Raw genomic sequence first — 15560 nt, 5'->3', positions numbered from 1 at the left:
TCCGGATTGATGTGGCGGGATGATTCGGCCGCGCTCCGGGACGTCACGCTTTACGGCGGGCTATTCTCCGGTCCGAAAGAGTCGTTTGTGGCCAAATGTCCACGTCACCTTCGAACGCAGAAGTCTAATTTTGTTTGTTATTACACTGTATTTGGTTAAAGTCCGCTATAGATCCGACGGTTGATGGTTAATTATAACTAATACCTAGACGCGCGGACTAATTGAAAGATCTAATTAAATTATTTATTAAATCCAGATACTTTAACAATTTCTTTACACCTTGTACCAGGTAAGGGTGAGGTTCCACTGTCGAGAAATTTAACACAACACGAGTAAGGTTTTGGGTTTATGGTAAGTGATAGGGTTGAGTATACTAATTATTTAGTCTCTGTTTGTCCTTGAGACCGTAAAATCGTAAATTTGATTAAAATTGACAGAAAATCTACTTGTCGTATAAACCGTTAAACTCTTTATCGAATAATCTCTGCGATATTACAACGAATGTATATATACACTAGTGTTGAGGGGCCTTTCCTTTTCGTCATTTCTCGTACCTGTACCTTTTGGAACATGTAAAAAACCACTTGTCTACACTTTGACAGGTGAAAATTTGTCCTAAATTTGGTCCCTACAGGTAAGGTTTGGTGCCGGCGACACCCCGTTTTACGGCCGGGCACCGGGTGAAAATTAACGCCGGGCGTAGGGATTAAGATTTCTCAATATTACATTATGGCCCCGGGTGTGGTCTTGAACAACGACAAATATAACATGAGAATCTATATTCATATATGTTTATATGATTGTCGAACAAACTAGAGTACGACAATTAAGTGCGACGAATTGGAATTGGGATTCCGGGTTGAAAGATTATTTAAGTCAGTTAATTTCCACTTTTGTAAAACGTTAGTTTTAGACATCAACTAAATTCTTTTTCGGGTATTGAATACAAGGGCTATTCGTCCTTGGTCCTTACTCGGAACGTACGGTTCCTTTTTCAGTTTGGGAGACCTCTCGACACTACATGCCGAACAAAGAAAAGCGCGAATTTCGTAGTAGTGCATAGTCGTAGTAAAATGGATGTAAAGTATCGTAAAACAGAATATTGAATGAATACCTCCGGTTATTTGGAACCGGGTCGGGACGCCGAGAAAAAAGACCATACACCGGGAGTCCCACGTTTTTTTCAAACCTGTGAGGACACCATTTTAAAATTTGTCAATTCCATCTTCGTTTGTTCTCTGTCTTCATAAAGATAAATCTAGTCTGTGGTTTAAATACCGTAAACTTTTATCTAACTGAAACTTTTTATTAAATTATAAAAAATACACTTAACAAAACCGGGGGAAGGTTTAACATGGCATTACACCTTTTATTTTTACATTGTAAGTTCAATTTGTTTAGAACTAACGAACAGGACAGACCCGATCCCCGGGCCTACTAACGACCGTATATGTAAAAACTGCAGCTTAAAATTTGTGGCTTTTAACAATGGTAAGTTTATAAAAATTGAAATTAACAAAACAATAAAGTGTATCCATTTAAGCCCTCGTTTCTTTAAGTCTATGTACCAAAAGTTTCATTACAATACAAAGTTACGGTATTTAACAAACAAGACTATTTTACTTTATGAAGACGAGACACAAACGAAAGGGGTACATTGCGGACGTTCTTTTATGTAACGTGTTAAAATCACGTGTAAAAGTTAATTTTTGCAAAACCACACAAAAAAAATTTATGTTTATTTGAGATTTCGTCTTTTCACAGATGCTGCGATTATTATCACAGTTCCCCACTTGTGACTCGTACCTTTGAGTTAAGGTGCTGAGGTTTGAGTCTGAGTCTACCGTATACTTCTAAGGCTCACTTTATACTGCGTTTCCATTACAGTTTAGTACCTGGGGTAGTAACTATAGTAACGCAGTGTAGGCGGGGCGATCGGCTGTTCGGAGGGCGGGGGGACGCTGCATAAAACTGTCATCTTCGATGCGAACCACAAAACCAAAACATCAGCCGTTAGCTTTTAGCCCTCAGAAGCTCACAGCTCCTCATATCTGTTCAGAAACTAGACAAAAGTTAAACAAGTACAAACCACAGACTGTCTGTGTCATGGCGAATACAGTAGCTGTTTTATTTATGTCTGTATAGGTCGTTGTTGTGAGCGTGGACGGTCGGAGCATATTCAACGTTAGCTTGGCCGATCTCCATTCAGAAAACACGCATTTTAAAAGGTGTTTCGCCTGCCGACGGTCTGCAGACTTGTCAAAGCATTCATTCATGGTTTTTACTAACCGGTATCAGTATGTTGTTACTTCGGCATCATTTTTAAACGTGTATTACAATTAAATCACGGTAAAATATGTTTTTGTTGTAGTTGCCAGCGATTCTCTCACTAGTTTAGCATACTCAGCCCGGTTGTTGGCCCGGAAAGAACCTCAATTTTGGAGAGCAAGAAAACTGTGAAAAAGTACCCACTAGCCGGAACTACGCCTAGTGGAAACGCAACCAAAAACGGGCCGGGCACGGCACGGCATGCTTAAACCGCGCTGTAGTGGAAATGCGCCATAAGCTGACCACAGTAGCTGACCACAGTAGCTGACCACAGTAGCTGACCCTTTCTCTACAGTTTAATGACTGTCAACTAAATAAACGAAATAACCACGAGGAAACAAAGCTGAGAAGTTAAAACAGCTTTTCTTACCTTAACTTGAGGTTTGACCGCTGATCCTGATGGTTTTCCTGCGGGGCCGTTTTGTTTCACCGGAGTCTTGTTGGGCTTCTTTGCTGAAAACTCTGGGCTCTGAAAAAAGTAAAAGAAACACAACAAATATATAAATAAAATATCACCAGTATGACATCATTATATTTTGAGGAAACAGCTGAATTCACCATTTTGCTTTAATGAAAACCTCATACAAATAAATGTAATTAAATATATAAAAATGTATGCTTAGTTATTCACAGAAAATTGAACGTGAGATAACCGAAGGAGGGAATCATACAGACGTCAAAGCAGCTGTAAATGTAACTAACCCTCTATAAAAAAGTATGCTGACTAACTTTTAACTAACTTACAAATACTGAGGTACTTCAGGTCAGATTGCTGGCCAATTACAGTATTTAATCATATTTATATCCATCATATCCCTGTTGTTTTGCTTCAAGCTGTGACAGTGGTTTCTTCCCACAGTTTTCTCCTAATATATTGTATTAAAATACATTTGGTGCTCTGGTAGTCGTGTCATGTTGTTTTGAAAACTCCCATATCACAGTTCTAATTGTCAAGCCTGTTTTACAGCTGACAAATTATAATTAGCTTGTAACATAACGGGAACCACATTTGTAGAAGTGTTTGCAATTGTGGTTATTTTTCTTGACTCGATTGCCATGAGCTGTTCATGTCATTTTCACTCAACCATTTTATGATTGTAATCATTTCAATGCTGCACATGCTGGCTAATGTTAAAAGCCGTTTTACCCATGTGCACAAAAGTGTATATTCTACAACAACAAAAACTAGACAACATGATGTCACACTAAAAGCTAAAGGAGTAGTGGCAGTTCCAATGTTAAGAAGTTATTGTGAAAAGAAAGTGTGTCCATTAAAACTGACAACAAAATTGAATTGATATGGAATGAAATCATCTCCCAGCCGTTTTGATGAAATGGCTTACGAAGCACTAGAAACACTCAGTAATTTGTCACTGATCGGACACTTGTCCCCCGATAACTTATCATTGTTGCTCTCCACACTGGAGGCCTTCCTGTCAGGTTTCCATTGCTCTCAGTCACCTGTGTAATTACCTTGTAATAGCCGAGGCAAGTACCCGCATTTACCGAGCACCAACCCTCTCCTTGGAATGGGCTAGCTGTGTAATTGCCTGTGTTGACATAACTGCTACAAGGCAATTACACATGTTATTTCCTTGAGCAATGCCTGGTAATACAAGATGCTGTGAGGCAGTTTCAGGGCGGTTGCAACGCTTTTTTTTCATATTTAAACACAAAGGGCCGACGACAATCATGTCAAAGGGGAAAAAATGATTAATATAATTTGACTCCCTGTGTCTAATGTTCTTTAAGACTTTTGAATGATTGATTTAAGACATGTTAATACCAATGGAGGCCTTTTGTTTGGATTCATCTTGGTAATGCTATACAAGACTTATAGGCTGGGGCCCTGAAGTTACATCCTCTTTCTCTGTTGTGTTCTGAGTGCCAACACTCGCACAAATTATGATAATTGTCTCAAATAATAATGTCAGATTTACTTGTCATGGCAAAGCTGTCAAATTCCAACTCAGACATCTAAATACAAGGCACCATACACCTCAGGCTATTCAATTTTAACACAATGTGGTCCAACCAGAACAACAAAGTATTCAACTTTATAAAACGTGTTTGCGCTGCACAGAACAAAACATCAAAACCATGCGAGGAAAAACACAGGAAGACTTCAGCTGAGTCCTGTTTGGATCAAATATATATGATCAAAGAACAAATAAATCAGATTTAAACTTGGACGACTGTGATGCCAACTGTCCATAAACAACTCTATGGACATGTTTTAAAAGGACACTGTGACATATCAATGTTTACAGTAAATGTTATGTCATTACTGGCTGCTTTTTTCATTAAAGTCAGAATTCTGGGAAAAAATATTTAATTCAGAACATTTCAGAATTCGGACTTTAAAGTAAGAGCTCGTAAAAAATCACTTGTCAATCAAAAATGTCGAACGAGGCCACAATCCTCTTTCGTAAAAAACAGTGATGAAGTTTGTTAAAACAAGAAAAGGTACATTCTAAAAAAGATTAAATCAAATATGTAACATATTACTGAAATAGCTGTAAAAAGATCTTCCCAGCCCAACTTTCTAAAGTTTAGTGCTTCCATTAGTAAAGACTGAGACAGGTTAACTATGGAGCAAACGAGAAGGAGGGTAAAGGAAAGGATTAAGGTCATGGAGGTGGATGTATCGGAGGAGAAGACAACAGAATAAATCAACAGGTGACAGAAATGCTCAGCTGTCATCTGACCCTCAGGCGAGGATCGCGCTCACGTCGCAGGTATGCGCATCTGCCCCGCTTTGATCTTTTTTGGCTGGCACAGTTTGCAAAAAAAAAAAAAAGAAATCACAAACAGACACCGAGGTAAAAAAACGAGGCCGATACACACATGCACCGACACACTTGCAAACAGTTGTGGTAACACGCAAAACAAGTGTTCAAAGGCAAAGGCCAGGTGCAAAGCTGAAATGGCATGAGAGACGATAAAAAGAAGCAATCATATTAACAGTGGGATGACAGAGGGACAAAGATATGCAGAGGGACTGAAACAAATGGGGGAAGATGTTTCCCATAACTGGTCTGTCTGTCTGTCTGTCTGTCTGTCTGTCTGTCTGTCTGTCTGTCTGTCTGTCTGTCTGTCTGTCTGTCTGTCTGTCTGTGTGTGTGTGTGTGTGTGTTTCCCTGCATGAATACTGTAGATATGTTTTAATAATGTTTGCATTTGTACGGTACTTAGATTTACAGTAAGTGTGCATGGCTACAGTATACATACTTTTGAGTGTGTTTGCATGCATGTGTGTGCGTGTGTGTGAATAGGATAACATAGTGCCGTCTTGTTTGTGAGACGGTGAGAATTTAAGCAGATTACAGAGAAGAAATCCGATCATTACGCCACACAGACCCTGTGTTTTACTCGTGGAAAACAGGTGGGTACATGAGGGAACAGGATGAAAAAGTTCCATGTTGTGTCTCGTACGGAGAGGTGGACGGTCAGCGAGTGCACGGATGGGAAGGGCCTGAAACGAAATGCCACTATAGGATTCAGTCTGTGGGAGTTTAAGTGATGTTGGTAGAAACAAAAAAGGGGAGCGGGCCGGGTGGAGGAATTCCTTTACCACAAAAACAAAACTGAAGGAGCGCCCTGACACCTGGTGGACGGCAGGGGACTGGAAAACACTAAGTAGGATTATTCTAGTGTAATAATAAAAGTTTGGTAACCTGAAAAATACATTTAGTTTGGTTTTAACAGTGATGCAAGAAAAGAAGTCCCCAAACATTTCAAAATATTATAAAAAGGAGATTTCTTTCTTCATAATCATAAAAAGGAAAAAAATAAAATCACAAAAAACGAATTCCATTCAAGTCTATTTGACTTTATTCAAACTATTCTCTTTGAATTATTTGGTGTTGTCTATACCCTGTTACGTGCCTTTTGTATTTTATTTGAATTTCATTGCTACTCCCAATCATAGTCTGGACTCTTTGAAGTAACACAACATCCGGCAGTGGCTCGGTCAGTCAGGCTTGGACTGGGAGCTGTCGGTTCAAGTCCCCGACCAGACCTAAAGTATGAAGTGTGGACTGCTACTTGGAGAGGTCCCAGTTCACCTCCTGCCCTGCCGTGGTGCCCTTGAGCAAGGCACCGGACACCCCCCTTCCCCCCTCACTCCCATTGCTCCCCGGGCGCTGTGCAATAGCTGCCCACTGCTCCTAGTACTAGACTCCTGGTGCTATGGTGGGTTAAATTATATCCTTGTCAGATCACTAAGCAGTATAAAACCCCTTCCCCCTTTTTCACACCTTTTTTATGATATAGGAATTTGGAGTTACTGTAATTGCAACTTTCCAAAACCTACAATGAGCTCTTATTGGCCAGGATTAAGAAATACCAAAGGCTAAGGCTTTTACAAGTTGCATTGCTGACTGTGTTCATCATCCATGAGTGGTTGACAGCAATAGCAAATTGAGGAAATNGTTTGAATTACGTCGCTAAAAACTCCTTGAAAAGGTCCTCTCCTTTTCCCAGGTACACGACAATAGGCACGCGGACTGGCTCCTTTTTTTTTATAGTTCTCTGTGTACTTCAATTGTATGTGATTTTTGAAAAAAGGAAAAAAAAAGAGAAATGGACCTAAATTAATATATCTGAATGGGTTGATGCAACAACTTGAATTTCAATGCACAACTGTTAAATAACGATTCCTGCCTTCAAAGAGCATGTCCTTGGATCTTGCGTTTTCACCAGATTATTTTTTAATAAAAAGCGATATCACAATTAGTAAAACCCAAAGTAATTTTTACTCTCACCGCAGCCTCTACTACTTTGTACCCTCTCACATAACTATTCACAGTTCAAAGGATGCTAATTTTGGTCAAACAGCAATTTGCCTATACAGTGCAACTACAAGGCTACTGTATTTGAATGACAAAAGATGACATTCACCTTAAAATGTGCTTTGTATATTTCTATTTGTCTTAACTGTCGGAACTTGTCCAGGCATGTTAAGTAGGAGTGGACTTGAAATCCTTAAATCAAGGTGTAGAACAATGAAGTTATCAAGCCAATTGCATTACTTACTACAACTTGAATTTTGTTTTAAGTCAATTAACGCAGAAATCAGAGTTCAAATTAAACACAATATTACGTTGTAATTACCAACATTATTACGTCAACACAACTTATAAATTAATGTTTGCAACTTAAAATGTTTATCTGAATCAATTAACTCACATTTTTATCTTGCAACCATGCATTTAATTAAGTGGAGGTGAAAGGTCGCCTGAATTCGTTTTTAGAGTGTGTGGTGTGTTTTGCATGAAGGTCGCAAGCTCTTCAAATTATTTTTAAATGTACTTTTTTTTCAAATGAGCAGCAGTTGCATTTAATATAAAAAACAAGGTCATTCCTATTCATATAAGGAGTACTGTTGTGAGCCGAAACTCTTTTAACTAATGTTTTGTTCTGTGCAGTCTCTTCAGTATCTCTCTGCACTGTTTGCCTTCTACATTTTACACAAAATAACTTGGATCATTTACATTGTTGTTATTGTCTTGACAGTGTTGAGTTTAAATACGACATTCTCTCTTGAGAATGAATGCAATCTCCATGGGACTTTTACCTCGTTAAAAAAAGAAGAAGAAAAGGAAAGAAAAGCAGAGGAAGGTAGTTCCTGTTTATTGATGTTATATAAAACAAAGTCCATTTATAACGTTCTCTGGACTTGTATAAGCACAAATGCATTTTAGATGTTTCTGGGGCTATGACTATTTCCAGCTTTGTCAAACTGTGGTGTTAAATAATTATGAGCAGGTGGGTTGGTGCTGAACCTTGCAGAAAAGCACTGTCATGCCAACAACTGGCCCCTGGGGTAAGAGGAGAAAAGAGGAAATACAGAGAGGACACAGGCTAAGAGGACATGTTAGCCCTCGTGTGTGGGGTTTACACAACATAATACAAACAGAATAGAATGTCAGATGGGCATAAGAAGAGATGATTATTTAAATTAATGCCAGGGGAACTTTTAGGTAAAAACGTTGAGCTGTTTTGGCCACCGTCACTTCCCTCAGTGTAGGGACAGGTCTGTGATGCTGGAGGCACAGTGCCCCTGGCAGCGCTGCCATGCCAACTCCAATCATGTGTCCTGCTTCGCTACAAAACAGCTGAGTCCCCCGGGAGGATGAACCCAACAGCTAACGAGAAACAAACACCTCTCTGTTCTTGATGCTCAATGAGAGTTGGCCACAGACAGAGAGAGGGTCACAGTGTGTGGGAGATAAAATAAATGGCTGAGATAAAGGCAGCGGGGTAAAGAGAGAGCAAACAGCAATATAAATCTTAATTAGCTCTCTCTGAAAAGCAACAGGGCATGGATGCAGCTAACCCACTAGAGTTTTTAGATGTACCTAATTCTCATTTATTATTATGTTGCTATTAGATTGTTACTTTTCTACAGAATCTTAAAAAGGACATTTCGGAAAACTTCTAGACTTTTCCAGAAATGAAGGTTGTTGCTTCATGATAATTTCCATACCAATGAGTTTTGTTTAAAGCCTCATTCATGAAAATGAACTAGATGAAGAGATTAACTTAATGTGAAGTGTGTCAGAGCATCTTGTTCTGCAGAGATCACTCTAGCTCAACGTTTTGTATTCTGCACTGCTGCTCTTTTTAACTTTAAAGGGACCAAATTATGCTTTTGGGGGATTCCCTTTCCTGTAGTGTGTTATGTAGGTTTTTGTGCATGAAAATGGTCTGCAGAGGCTAAAATCCCAAAGTTCCCTTGTGTGGGATTTTCTCCCCCCCCCCCCCCCCACCTGCCTGAAACTCCTCCGTTGGACTCCTTTGTTTTCTTATGTAACATAGTGACATCACTAACACTCATGCTTCTATTGGCTAGTGCTCTAACACATTGTATGTGATTTGCTAAGAGGCGGAACATCTCTAGGTGGATGACGAATCACAACAGACCCAGTCAGCTAATTTAAGAAAGGAGACTGAGCTCTGGTTTCAGACAGAGGGTGAAAAGAGGTGCAGCAGCACAGGCAGTATGAGATAAATACTAGATAGATACTTTGAACATTAAAGTATGTAAACATGTCACAGTAGCTCGACCACTACTACTACTAACTCTACTCTACTGTTCCACTGTGCCTCTAGGTACTAAATACAAATATGAACCAGGACATAAGTGTGATATATCCTTTAGTTATTTAAAATGCACAGCCTATATCAGAGCTATGCAGAAAACTGTGGCAATAAGTGCTCAGCTTTGGACTTGAAAAATATATTCTCTTTTAATATATTCATATCTCCAAGATTATCAAATCAATTTCCAAAGTGTTTTATTATCAAAAGGTTTTTCAATAAAGCTTGACTATAAAAAAAAAGCTTTATTTCTGCCACAGCACTATAACACTTTTATACATTCATTATTCATCTGTATATATTGAATTTCATTTAGCTGACACTATACAAAACTAACAGAATGACTTGCCCCCTTGAATGAGTTAGAAACCTTTACTTGAGAATAGGTAACTGAGCATTTATGGCTGCAGTGATTACTGAACTGCCCTTTAATGAAAGCTGTTACTCTGCAGCTCTGCTTCACAGTACAGAGACAATGATTGCTTTTCTCCACAGTTAGATATGGATGTTAGGAAAAGAGGAATTGCCTCGCTCCTCCCTCTGCTGCTGAGACACCGTTTAGCGTGGCCCCACAGGGTAAAAGTTTGAAATGAATTTCCTAAATTCCAGAGGTTTATAAAAAATGTATCAGAAGATAATGGAGGCAGCGGCTGCATCCCGTCTTTTCTGTGTCTGTCAGTGGCCTCGCTCTTACTCTCTTTGTACTCTTCCTCTTTTCCTCTTCATCTCTGTATTCTCTCTGGCTCCGGCCTTTTCTCTCATTCCCTCTTTCTCACATAACTCGCTTTCCTCTCGCTTCTGAATCTATATCCACGGGCCTTTTTCAGAATCTTCTTTGAGCTTCACAGCAATGGAGGAGCAACATCATTTTCAGGCTCCTAATCAGCCTCCTGGCTTCATCAGCCTGCCTCGCTATCACCCTGACGGTAAAAAAAATAGTAAAAAGGAAGGGAAAAAGCTCTGCTGAGGACATTCAATATGCCGCCTACATGTTGAGTGTACGACTCAGGTTTTTATATAGCTTAATGTAATGACTATGTCTTCTTACCTATATGTGTGTGTAGTTTTGCCAAAAAGAAGTATTAGAGGTTCAAATTGTAGTTTCAGATCAGCTGCAGTGAGCTGACTTGAAGTGCAGCCTAAAGGCTCTGCAGAAACCTGTGAGGGTTTAAAATGGTTATCCATTTTAGTACAGCTAAAAGGCATAGACTGACTCCTCCATCATGGTAGTCTGTGTCTAACAGTCATTTTTTTGACAGCTAGGATGAGCTACACAAAGAACGAATACTAGCCAGTGTTGTAGTGTAAATGATACTGCTTCTACAGGGCTGTCACTCATGTGAAATGGATATTGAATAGCAGCTTTGATAAAATAATTCCAAGCATAACTTATTTCAGATCAGATAATGCTCAAATAAAGTCACTTACATGCAGTGGCGGTTCTAGAACATTTTACATGGGGTGGCAAAGGGGGGCAAGAGGTCATGCCAGGGTGGCATGTAGGGCGGACCGTACGTGGTATTTTATACTGTATAACCTATTTATTGTTAAATCATGCCCTAACACAAGTGTTCTTAATGCACAAGAGAAACAAGGTGTTCAGACAAACAAACAAAAACATAGTATAAAACAGCAGAAAGTGCTCATGATACCCTATAATTCTGTTTACTGTAAGTACAGTAAAAGTACTTCGTTATAATTAAGTACACAAATGACATCACCCATCTCTTCAGAGAGCTAAAGGTGACCTGTGCAGCAACACATTTCAATACATATGTGTCAATATAAGAGCCGCTAGATTGTGCTGCTGTAATGGAATATGAATGCAGGGAGAATAAAAGCATATCCATGCTGGATTTTCATCTGCCTCCTGATCCCTGCCTCTGTCCCTCTTTCTGACACTTCATCTTTATTCCTCACATACATTTCTTCTTCTTCAGCAATGTCTTCATCTCCTCCTCTTCCTCCTGCTCTGACCCTCCTGGTCTCTTCATCTCCTCCTCTTCCTCCTGCTCTGACCCTCCTGGTCTCTTCATCTCCTCCTGGCTTCCTCCTGCTCTGACCCTCCTGGTCTCTTCAGTCAACTCTCTTTTCCTCTTTCTGTTCTTCCTGATCACTTCTAAGATATGTATTTTTGTTGTTGTTAACTCACTTCAGCTACTCTGGCCTGCAAGAGTCTACGTGTGAAAAGCACTGGTACAAATGCTTGTATAACTTTACGCGTTAGGGCCATGTAGCTAATAAGTAGCATAGCATATAATAAATATAACATCAGAAAGTATTTATCAAACGCACACGGGCAGCTGCGTTTAGATCCAGTTTGACGGTAAAGGATGTATCCGGGTTTAATTTATCTGGCCTCATTGCTGTGATTTGTAATTTACGTGGATTTAATAGTACCGTACAGTTTAGCAAATAAACTGATCGATCTCCCAGCTAGCGCTGTCTGCGTAGTATTTTGTACCGTAACGCCCCAAACAGCGACTGTCTGTTAAACGCTATCGATTCAAACGGCAACGTTTTATTAATATCTTTTTTCAAGCTCTCGCCCTTTGTAAAAACAAAACTAGTGGAAGGAGAAATGCTCCCAGGGGAAGCTGATCCACCTTCAGGTGCTGGTACAGCTCGCTCCCTCGCTGCAGCGGTGTGAGCCGGTCTGTGAACGCCGCTCCGCAGTTTAATGCAGGGCCGTAGCTGCGTTTTTAACGGGCCTAAGATGATATTTAAAATGATTCACTTTTAATTAAAGAACTGCTTGTTTTGTTGCTTGAGAAGCTTTTGGACATAGTGTAGGTTTGTTTCTACAAGTACAGTTTTAGGGACACAAGTTAGGGGGATAGCTGGGGGGGAAAGGCTCTACAGTGGGGGGGGCAGCTTCCCCCGCTTGCCCCCCCCCGTAGATTCGCCCCTGCTGTATCCCAAAAAAAAGATATCCTATTGTGTACAAACATGATGATCGTGATAAAGAAGTAACTGAAAAGGAGCTTTAATTCAGACTCATTTTATTCAGAGAGGCTTTCTTGACATGGCACCAAATGTTGCGCCTCACATCTTTTTTTCTTAAACAAAAAAAATAGATTAGCTTACTTTTTTGAGCTCTTTTCCAACATTCTTTTGAGGCGTCACATCATTTTCATCGCTGTCATCGTCTTCACTAAAGATAATGAAAATACAAAAGGTGAAAAACAATCCAAGTTGTCTCTGCACAAACAAAGAAAAATAGGCATACACAGTGAAATTAAGCATAAAAACATACTCGTCATCGTCGCTGTCGTCATCGTCGTCCGAATCCATCTTCAGTTTTTTCTAGAAGCAGAAATAATAATTTCATCATCTTGAAAATAATAACAGTTTTGCACAAAACAACCTTTAAGTAACTACAACCCTCTTCTCAATATTAGGCACTTTCACACCGCAGTACTTTTCCCACAAAGGTTCATCAGAACTTAGTTCATGAGAACTCTTTAGTTCTCATGAACTAAGTACATATCGCGTTCACACCGGAATAAGTTCCTGTGGAAGGATTAGGCAAATGAAGCCAATCACTTCTTCTGCTTTGGGTTCACTGGCAGGCCGCAAACCACTTCACGCCGTATACTGCCACCCGAAGTCCCCGGCCGGAAGTCCCCAGAGTTGGGGACTGGCTTCAGTAGAAGCTGCTGGGACTCCCAGCAGCTTCTACTGAAAATCGCCTCCCCATCTCGACACCTCCTCATCTCCACCGCTCCCATGTTTTCTTTTGTGTTGCCATAAGTTAGTCTCTCTGCGTTTCTACGCTGGGCTAATGCTAATAATGCTAATGCAAGGATAATAAAATGGCGGCTTTACAAAACCTTTTTGGGAGTTTTACGGGGCGTGGTTTGCAATCCGCCCAGCCAATCAGACATAGGAACCTTTTTCTCCCACGAAAGTACCTGCTCTCTTGCAGGGACTGAAAAGGGGGTGAAAAGGTTCTCATGAACTAATTTTAGTTCCGGATTTTTTTGGTGTGAACGCGACATTTCGGAACTATATCGGAACTAAAGTGGGAAAAGTACTGCGGTGTGAACGCACCTATTGACAGCTTTTTATCTCGTCAAATTCTAGCGCACTTGAGCTGGTTTCTCCATTCTTACCTACCCTACCTTTAAAATAAAGTTTTTTAAATGATTGACTAAACCTAAAGCTTTTTCTTTGGGGTAACTTTCCCTGAGTGTTGAAGCAGTACGTAAACACACTGAGGTAGCTACCAAAGGAGGCTTCTTCCCCGACATCAGGCTTGCAGGCCGCTTCACAGGTGACGAGTTGTTCTCCTCTTCTTCATCGTCTGAATCCTTCACACCTACGAGGCAAACACTGGTTACAGCACGGCATAGAGACACTTTCTGATTTACCTAGACCAGGGGGGTCCACACTTTTTTCACTGAGGGCCACATACAGAAAAACATAGGAAGGGCTGGGCCGCGCACTAGAGGTATACTGCCTCATAAAGTGAGTTAGCAAAATCAATCAAATGTAGGTAAATTACGCCTGATACTTGAATCTGCTTTAAGAAACACAACAGCCTACAACACAACTCTCCAAATGGTTTGGCAGCTCATTCCTTAACCCTTGTGTTGTGTTCGAAAGCTGTTACCGTTCATGGTGTTCGCGGGTCAATTTTAACCCATGATTTATCTCAGTCCAAAACACACACAAAAAAAAAGACTATCATCCAATATTGTTTTAACTACATCATAACTAACTTATTATGCATTCATAACCGTACAATCCTGTTGTAATTTAATGTTATGGCCCCAAAACACATTACACCACATAGTGCACACGTGCATGTGTGTGTTCAGGTTCAAGTGTTAGTGTACATATTCTTTGAGAAAGGTGGAGTTCCCGTGGGGGGAGGGGGGCAGAGGGAGGGGAGACCAGGTGCATGTTGGGAAAAATTATTGTTACAGTTGATGAAGGGGGAGGGGAGTCTAAAGTCAAAGATGAATCTTGATTGGGCCAAATTTGACCCCGAGTGACCCAAAACAATTCTGGTGGGTCTCCCCAGACCCGAACACCAAATGATACACTTTCTTTTTTAGAGACCTTCAGACCTGGCAAAAATTGTCAAAATCAGTTTTGTAGTGTTGGAGGAGGGGCTCTGTAAGGAAGTCTGAAGGAAGGGGCAGATTTTTTTCGGCTGCGTAGTTTCAAATTCTAGTGCACTCGAGCTGGTTTCTCCATTCTTACCTACCCTACCTTTAACTTCAGTGTGAATGTATGTGGAGCCAACCTGCTACATTAGACAGACACTGTGTGAAGAGGTACATTTTAACAATGTGAGGAAATGTTGTGAGAGTTATATTTTGTTCCTATATGTCTGTTATTCTAGAAGAGGTAAAGGAAATAGCATATTACTGTACACATGATACTCACTAACAAAATGCTGCCCGCTGATGTGAACTGGTCCAGAGCCAGACTGGAGACGGAAGGTGACTGGAGGCGTGATTTCAAATCCTCCTAAAGTCATCTGGACAAATAAAACAAATTAACAAAAATATCACAAGTCAATTAAATCAATGTGCTATGCACTATGCATGACATTCTTCATTCTATGAATGTTAAACAGTATGAATGCAGTGTTTCCCCTAGGTTTACTGCCTTGGCAGGGTGCTGCTCGGGTACCCCCCCGAAAAAAAAATTCGGGGCATCCGAAAAAAATGTATCCTCTGGAGCAGAGAGAGGAGCTGTGGATTATTGTTATTGATATCGTACAGTAACAAAGTATTTGTACATATAAATATATTTGTAATAAAGTACAGTGTTACACTGTACTGTATTACTTTTATTAAAACTGTATTCCCTTCTTATCATGTAGCCTACACTTCTTCCTTTCATTGATACATTTAAATCACCTGACTACAGCATATAACATACCTGCTGCAACCCTGTGCTGCTGCTACTTCTCTCTGCCTGATCCTCTATTGCTGGAGGCAGCTCCACCTCATCTGATCTCTGATATGAAAGCAATCNAAAATGGTATCCTCTGGAGCACAGAGAGGAGCTGTGGATTATTGTTATTGATATCGTACAGTAACAAAGTATTTGTACATATAACAGTGTTACACTGTACTGTATTACTTTTATTCAAACCGTTTTCCCTTCTT

The 15560-nt window shown here is 40.2% G+C and overlaps 1 protein-coding gene across 1 annotated transcript in view; it reads right to left on the bottom strand.

Moving 5' to 3' along the window:
- Nucleotides 1–273: 273 nt before the first annotated feature.
- Nucleotides 274–15560, bottom strand: part of LOC104957752 (nucleophosmin-like) — a 17907-nt gene continuing 2620 nt past the window's right edge. The window contains exons 4-9 of the mRNA XM_010785407.1: nt 14830–14923; nt 13662–13753; nt 12689–12738; nt 12520–12586; nt 2699–2797; nt 274–306 (exon numbers count right to left, since the gene is read on the bottom strand). Coding sequence (XP_010783709.1) covers nt 274–306; nt 2699–2797; nt 12520–12586; nt 12689–12738; nt 13662–13753; nt 14830–14923 — 435 coding nt within the window. The remainder of the gene's footprint in view (nt 307–2698; nt 2798–12519; nt 12587–12688; nt 12739–13661; nt 13754–14829; nt 14924–15560) is intronic.

Source organism: Notothenia coriiceps, unplaced genomic scaffold (genome assembly GCF_000735185.1).
Source record: "Notothenia coriiceps isolate Sejong01 unplaced genomic scaffold, NC01 NC01_scaffold00027656, whole genome shotgun sequence".
Lineage (NCBI taxonomy): Eukaryota > Metazoa > Chordata > Actinopteri > Perciformes > Nototheniidae > Notothenia > Notothenia coriiceps.
Note: the sequence above shows the minus strand (reverse complement) of the source record. Positions and strands in the feature narration are given on the sequence as shown.